We start from the raw sequence: 8,436 nt of genomic DNA, 5'->3' as shown, positions 1-8,436 counted from the left end.
TGGGGGAGAATGGGGTGAATCTGGGACAACTACAGTTTGAACCATCCAAGACAAGAAGAAAAAAATGTGGTGTGATAAACTCCTGGCCCAAACAGCCAGGAGCATGACATACTTTTTAAAGGCTTAAGAAGTGAAAGATCCATCATCTGAAAGAGAGAATAAAAAGTACAGGAGAAAGTTGTATTTGTCCATTGTGCTTGCCCCCCCAACCACTCATACCCCGAGCAGTACACCTTCTTACAAAGCCTCTGGTGAAAGTAATTCCCCACCCAAGTGCTCACACCCACATTGTCACCAGCCGCCCCCTTCCCCTTCACATCTAGGGGACTACTTTATCTGTCTCTTTAATTAATCATCCAGCCCAAATATTCCCTTGTCAAATATTTCTGGGGCCTACACTTGAAGAAAGAGACGATTTTCATAAATCTGTGAACAGGACCTTTTTTTTTTTTTTTTTTAATGTCAAAATAAACCATCTGCTTGTACAACTGTTTCTAATTATTTCCCTGCCTAGACTCTGCACTTGAGGGGTTTGGTACCAGCACCCCGCCCAGAGCGGTGCCGCTGCCCAAATCCTCGCAGGCAGCTCATCACGGCACTTGCGGCTCCGGGTAGAGGCCCGACCTGCACGCCCTGGTGTCTGTGTGTCCGTCCGCAGGCGGCCTGCGGGTGGCACCTCTCCCCGCCGCGGCCCCCCGCCTCCCCCCCACCGGGAGCCCCCCCCAGCAGGAGCGCAGCTCTGCCGCCCAGCCCCGGAGCTCAGCATGCGTCCCGCCGCCTTCGGGAACTTCTTGCTGCTGGCGTCCTCCCTTCTCTTCGCGGGGCTCTCAGCTGTTCCCCAGAGCTTCTCGCCATCTCTGAGGTAAGCCTGGTCTGTTCTTCTTTGAGAGGAACCTGCCCTGCTTTGCGTGGCAGGGCTCAAGTCTGCAGGATGGCTGCCCTAAGCCCAGCGCAGTTAGAAAGTTGGACCCGGGGTAAACTGTTTTCAACCTGTTCCTATTCCTTTCCGTCTGTCTGCACCGTCTGTTGCTTCACGTCTGTCCTTTTACTTTTCCTTCGGGAAAATACCGTGAATAAATATAAATATTTAACTTCTTCCTATTTTAATAACTACCAGGAGCAACTTCTGCCATGAGACTAAGGTAATCCTTTGGGTACCTGGGGTGTGCTCGTACCCTATAAGGCAGAATATTGCACAGGGTCTGTATTACATTATTGTATTGCATTTTGAAAGAGACTGTGGGACACATAACGATAGCTAAACTTTTTAAAAGTATAGTTTCTAAGCACTGCTCAATGCAGATTTTCATAAAACGGCTGCCCCTGGCCATCAGCTAGCAATGGGACTTTTTAAAGAGTACTGAAAAGTCAGCCAAATGTCATACTTTGCATTCATTTGCATTTAATCTAAATGTGCATATAAGATTCAGTGGCAAGCCACCAAGAGGCAGGGCTGGATCACCTCTGTCCACTTGGAAGGCAGTCCTATTCCTAGGTGTGCAGGTCACCCCTCAGACATTTTGGGTCATGGTCATTTCTCTTGTGGTGGCCCATGGGTGGCCCCCAGAGGAACGTGGAACCTCAAACTTCCTTCCTGTGAAGTTGGACGTCGCCACACAGGGGTGCACTGGGGGGAAACGGGGGCTCCGAGTAACTGGGGCAGTGTCTGCTCTTGACCGCGGCCCTGCTGTGGTTTGTCGCCCTTGCAGGAGTGCGACTGGTGCCGCGTGCAGGCTGTCCCGGGCTGAGTCGGAGCGCCGGTGCCGGGCGCCCGGGCAGCCCCCAGGGGGCGCTCTGTGCCACGGCCGCGGCCGCTGCGACTGCGGGGTCTGCATTTGTCACGTGAACGAGCCCGGCGTGTACTTCGGGCCCCTGTGTGAGTGCCACGAGTGGGTGTGCGAGACCTACGACGGGAGCACCTGCGCAGGTAAGGGGCACCGGCGCACTGCGGGCGTGCGGGCGTCCGGGGCGCACTGCCGGCGGGGTTTCCGCCACTTCCCGGGGAGAGCCGCAGACGGACTCTGGGAAGTGACTGCCCTCGCGCGGGGATGCCTAACGCCCCGCCGCTCTGCCATCACGTGCTGCAACACTTTCCTCCGCCCTAGGGTCCAAACTGAAGCGGAAATAATATTGGTAAGATTCACTCACTTAATGATAACTCTCCTTATTACAGACTAAACCTCCCAACTTCCCCACAAAGGAAGTCCGTCTGGTGGGCTCCTCTACCCCAATCACGAATGTTAGTCGTATTTGCAGAACATAAGCCTGGATTTTCTTTTTACCAAGGAAAAGCAGGAGAATATTATTTTCCCAAATTCCGGGGGCGGGGGGAGCAGGTTGTGTCTTTGATTTGCCTTCTTGTTCTTAGGGTATAGTTCACTGATAGCAGTGTGTATCAGAGAACGATAACAAGGAAAAAAGTAAGCAGATCCATACTGACTTAGAAGCGATTGCTTTGGTATTGGTTTAGCTGCTTGAATTTTTCAGCTGCAGTGAAACTTGGTATTTTGTAAGGGTGCAGTAAAAATAAATTCATTTCTCTTGTACATTTTTAAGGAGTGATTGAGGTTGTGATATTGGAATGGGTCAAGATATTTCTTGGTAGAGAACACCCCTCGCCTATACCAGTTTCACGGGGACATGCCATTTACTGGGGCCAGACCCTCGGTTGGGTCACTGGGAATGATATAGGCGCTCCGTTAGTAAAAGGACAACACGATGCATTCCAACCAGGGTTTGGCAGATTTGTAGGGGAAAAAAAATTCACAACTTGTTTTACCCAGGATGTCGTTAAGAATAAGAGTCCAACACTAACAGAGGTGAAGAATGAGTTTATAGCAGAGTGGTTTTTTCTGGGCCCCTGGGCCCAGAAATGCATAGTGAGAGTATTTAATATGCACACCGCTTGGCAGTGGAAAGTAATCATGTCAGTAATTTGGAGGGGCACAGGTGCTTCTCTGTGGCTGGTTTACCCTGTAAAGGCTGGGGCTCAACCCTTTAAAAATACTGAACACCACAGCTCGGTATTTTAATGGTGTCTGTCCCACAGGCTGCAGTATTATTAAGGGCAGCCCTTTGGAATGAAAGCTAAGTATTGTCTCATATTTCATTCCAAATCTGACTGTTACTTGGCTTCTCTTGGCTTGTACTCCCTCCGGCAAGGTCTCTTCAATATCATGAGTTCTGAACACATTTTTTCAGGGCATTTTTGAGTTGTTCTTTCATTGGAAAAGTAAGAGGTAGGACGCAGTCTTCAGCTGGCGAAACTAGTTATGGGTGCCATCAGATAAAACTTCCCCGTTGAAGAAGCTTGTCTGGGTCCTTTCTGTGAAGCTCTGGCCTCACAGAGGGAATGCTATGGCCTAGAGTGCTCTTGTTGGTCCCCCATGGAAAGTGAGTCGTTGTTTACCCTTAACATCTTAGTCACTGCATTCTTTCCTCCCTGATACAAATGCAGGACTGAATCATGCATGGTTTTGTTTGCATATGTACACATTCCCGTGGAAGGCAAGATGCTTCTCTTTATTTCAAGGTTGAATGAAATAACTGTGTTCGTTTTCCATTCTCCTCTTTGTGACTGATGCCCATCGAGGCCTGCTCCACCGGGCCTGGTGCGGGATCTGCCCCTGCAAATGCTCTGAGATCATTTGCCAGGCCAGTGCGATCTTTCCACACAGCACGGTCGTGGGGCTGCCTCAACAACTCGCCTGCTTGTTCTGCTCTTCAAATGTAGCTTCTCAATTCTGCCTTCAAGAAAAAGTTCCTATGTTGTAGCTAGTAAGACAGAAACATAGCAGGTTGTCTTCTATGTTTTTATGTGCACCTGGGCCTTTACCTCTGTGGTGTGTTCTAGAAATAGAGTAGCTTTCAGGGACCTCCATACCCCTTCGAGGAAAATAAAACCCTGCTCTGATAGTGTATCATAGAATGGTTAATACTCTGGGCTCTGGGGGAAGATTTCCAGGAGTCAAATCCCAGCCCCACCACGTAACAGCTGTGTGAACTTGGGTGATTACTGAAACTTTCTGAGCCTCGATGTCTTCATCTATAAAATGGGAATAACAACAATACCTACCTTACAGGATTGTTGTGAGCTCTGGCACATGTAAAACTCTTAGAATAGTGTTTTCCACAAAGTGCTCAATACATATAAATATGCGTATAGGCATATAACATATTATTATAGATGCACAAAGGTGAGCTAGGATGGATGGGTGGATGGGTGGACGGATGGGTGGACGGATGGGTGGATGGGTGGACGGATGGGTGGATGGATGGGTGGATGGGTGGATGGATGGGTGGATGGATGGGTGGATGGGTGGACGGATGGGTGGATGGGTGGATGGATGGATGGATGGATGGATAGATAGATAGATAGCCTAGCTTTGTATTTGTTGGACATTTGGTGCAGTGAGAGCAATTTTCTTAATGTAGCCTGGGCCTGTTATTGATCCAAAGCTAAAAAGGTCGAGCAAGGATAGCTATTTTGGCCCAGCCTGAGAGCAGCTCTATTCGATACACCATGCCCTTTTAAAGTTGGGATAAGAATCCATTGGGATTCTTATACTGTGAATCATAAGAAAGATACTTGTTTTAGTTTGAGCCTGGTCGAAAGTGATTACATTTATATTAATGTATAACTAATGTATAATCCAGTGTCTACTTGTTCATGGCACATGAATCTTCCTTGGACTTTTATAGTGTAAAGGTCTGGCGCAGAGATTATTCCTGTGTGTGGGGTGGTCAAATGAGAAGTAAACTAATTTGGGTGGAATATTTCTTTGAGAAGAGTACAGTGTTTGGTTACAGAAGAACAAACTTTCAGCTAATATTGCAAGGCATCCCTGAATAACCCCCTTAACAGGTATGATTATACTTAAATAAAATATTGTGTTCTTTTAAGATCTTTTCTAATCACTTTTGAAATATATCACTTAAAAGAGTTTCAGTTTTAGTGACTAGGAAGAGCTAATTGAATTGAACTTAGCAAATACTTATGAGGTGCTCTATATTTACTAGACTCTCTGCTGTTGAAGGGGTATAAAGATGAAGACAATATGACAACTTCCCATTGAGTAGGGAGATGAAAATACTAAATACCTATAATGCAATGCAGAATATCATTTCTACAAACTTCTATGAGAGTTTTATTGAGGCAGGAATTAAATATTCTGGCTAAAGTTCTTGAGAAAGAGGTAGCCTTTGACATAAATCTTTATGCATAGGGAGGTTTTTAGTCCAAAACGTGGACTGTTGGAATTCTGAGGGAAGAAAAATCCAAGCAGTGGTTTAGAGGCAGAAAGGCATGTGGTGAGTGTGTTTGGGGACCAGTGAAGTATTCTAGGTTTGGCCTGGCTGGATCTTAGGGCTGTGGGGAAAGTAGTTGTAGATATTTTGAGTTACAGTTGCACACATTGTTGAGAGCTTTGAACTTGAATGTGAAGTTTGTGCTTGTCAGAGCCATGGAGTGGTTTGAACATGGGAGCTTTGATTAGTACTCTGACTCATGAAAAGTGACAGGGTAGGGTGCTGGAGGGCAGGGGAGGTTGGGGTAGACACTTGATGGGGATGAGCTCAGTTTAGAGACTATTTCAATTCTAGCCCATGGGAGAGAGTAAGATAGAACAATGATGAATTTTAAAGACTGTTGAAGATACAATCAACATGCTTTAGCACCCAAGGATGAGTAAGATGGTCAATCAGTGACTGGGCATATGAGAGAACTGATAGAGTAAGAGTCAGGAGAAAGAACCAGATAACTCCTAATCAGTGGCTAAGACTCTTTACTAAGGAAAGAAAAATGCTTATTTTTAATCTGAAATTGCTATAAAATGAAGAATTATCAGTAGCAGAATGAGTCTGGACTTGACTGGCAGTGGATCCAGGACTAGATGGATCACGTCTGAACTGTTAACTTGGGTTCAATTGCTTATATCCTTAACCTTGAGCCAGTCATCTGATTTCTCTGAAACTTAGATTCTTTTTTTTTGTAACATCTTTATGGATATAAAGAACCTTGTGTCCTGCATTGTATTATTCAGAATAATTTTTATGTTTATGTATAAATACATTTAATATCCATGTAATTATGCATTTATACATTTATTCAGACTGTGTATAAAACATCCTTATAAACATTGATTTATGTACATAAACATACACAATATACAAATAATTAAAATACATGGAAACACCCCTAATATATAAATATTAACAATTTTTTTCTTGCAGATATTTTTGACTTTGACACTGCTAAATAAATAGTATGAGAATTGCATGTGATTATTCATGAGAACTGGACTTTCTGGCTCTTTATAGTCTGTCTTAGGACTGATCTGCTTTTCCTCACAGTTGTGTTTTTCTTGAATAGTTGAGTAATTCCCTCCAAGCCTATTTTGCGGAATCACTCTTCGGTTTTTCCTTTCTTAGTTATTTTCCATTTTCCATCTTCTCTGCCTTCCTTCAAACCATATTCCAACTTACTTGCCCCCTCCTTTAACTCTGTCCAGCTCCCCTTGGTACTTCCCATTCTTGCTTCTTCTTTATATCCCCTCTGCACCCCTGCGTGGGGCACCACACACGTAAGAGCACTGTCTGTTCTTTAACACCCCGTCCAGTAAACGATTGTGTTGAACAGACTCACTGCAGTTTCCACATTGCTTCCATTCATGTGTTTTCATCATGGTCTTAACATGTCCATAGTTTTGGAGAACATACTCAGGAGTTCCCTACCACTAGCTCACTCCCTTCATGCAGGCCTCTTTTTTTTTGTGAGTTCTACTCTCTTAAGCTCATCCATTTTGGATAAATGCACCCTCTCTTACCTCAAGTGACACATAAAAATTAAAGATTTTCATCTTCACTTTCTCTCAACTGTACTGCTTTATTTGGACCCAATACTCTGCCGTTCTACTGTAGAGACTGAGATACCTTGTCCTTGGACTTGGTCATCCCCACACCTTGATAATCTAGAAGAGCGTATTTATAACATTAGGGTGTTTAGATCAAATAGTGTCAATGTGAGAGGTTCAGTGGTTATTTTGCAAGTAGAATTTCCCCAGAAAGAGAAGGGAACATCTGAGAGCAAACTTACTTGTTACAAATTTTAAATTTGCAAAGTAAAAACCTCTTTCATAGGGTTCTTGGAAGTTTTCCATATATTTTGAGACATGATGACATCCCATGTCTCTTAGTATCATAACCCCAAAAAGCTGCTCAGCTTTCTGGGCCTCAGACATAGGTTGGGAAATCTGACCTTTGAAGGAGTCATGTGATTAGATTGGGTCCAACCATAAGGAAGATGTGGTATATATATACACAATGGAATATTATGCAGCCATAAAAAAACCCCCGAAATCTTGCCATTTGCAAGGATATGGATGGAACTAGAGGGTATTATGCTAAGCGAAATAAGTCAATCAGAGAAAGACATGTATCATATGATCTCACTGATATGAGGAATTCTTAATCTCAGGAAACAAACTGAGGGCTGCTGGAGTGGTGGGGGGGTGGGAGGGATGGTGTGGCTGGGTGATAGACATTGGGGAGGGTATTTGCTATGGGGAACGCTGTGAATTGTGTAAGACTGATGAATCACAGACCTGTACCTCTGAAACAAATAATACATTGTATGTTAAAAAAAAAAAAAAAGAAGATAGTAGGAAGGGAAAAATGAAGGGGGGGAAATCGGAGGGGGAGAGGAACCATGAGAGACTATGGACTCTGAGAAACAAATTGAGGGTTCTAGAGGGGAAGGGGTGGGGGCTGGGCTCACCTGATGATGGGTATTAAAGAGGGCACATATTGAATGGAGCACTGGGTGTTATACGCAAACAGTGAATCATGGAACACTACATCAAAAACTAATGTTGTAATGTATGGTGATTAACATAACATAACAAAATAAAATAAAATAAAAGATCGGATCCAACCAGATAATCCAGAATAATCTTTCCATTTTAAGATCTGTAATCTTAATCACATTGGCAAGGTCCCTTTTCCCATGTAAGCTATTTACAGGTTCTAGGAACAAGGATATGGACATCTCTGGGGGCCCTTAGTCTTCCTACCATACCCATCCTTCTGGGAAGTGCAAGAAGAATGCTACAGTGTATGAATGGCAAGAGAGAGCGGTTCCAACCCCCCTTAGTACCTGGCTGTTCTTACACTTCATCTAGGATGCAAGTACTGAGTCTTTTTCTTCTTTCCAGAGCTCATCTTCATGTTCTAATTTCCCTGCCCCCAGTCTTTCCCACACCAGTGCTGATAAGGAACTCCAAGCTTCTGGTCCAGATCATGAAGAGTGACTGATACCAGCAGTTGCCTACGTTCAATGCCTGACATTATCACTTGCCAACTCTGGAGCTCTGGGCAAGTTAATCAAATGTTTGCCGCTCCTGTTTCCTTATTTATGAAATGGGCTAATAATATTATCAA

The 8,436-nt window shown here is 44.4% G+C and overlaps 1 protein-coding gene across 1 annotated transcript in view; it reads left to right on the top strand.

The window, feature by feature from the left end:
* Positions 1-742: 742 nt before the first annotated feature.
* ITGBL1 (integrin subunit beta like 1) overlaps positions 743-8,436 on the top strand; it is a 202,213-nt gene continuing 194,519 nt past the window's right edge. Inside the window, exons 1-2 of the mRNA XM_036090391.2 lie at positions 743-862; positions 1,710-1,927. Of these exons, the coding sequence (XP_035946284.1) occupies positions 765-862; positions 1,710-1,927 (316 nt within the window). The 5' untranslated portion in view covers positions 743-764. The remainder of the gene's footprint in view (positions 863-1,709; positions 1,928-8,436) is intronic.

The sequence above is a fragment of the Halichoerus grypus genome, chromosome 4, assembly GCF_964656455.1.
Source record: "Halichoerus grypus chromosome 4, mHalGry1.hap1.1, whole genome shotgun sequence".
Lineage (NCBI taxonomy): Eukaryota > Metazoa > Chordata > Mammalia > Carnivora > Phocidae > Halichoerus > Halichoerus grypus.
The sequence above is the reverse complement of the archived record's forward strand: the minus strand, read 5'-3'. Positions and strand labels throughout refer to the sequence as shown.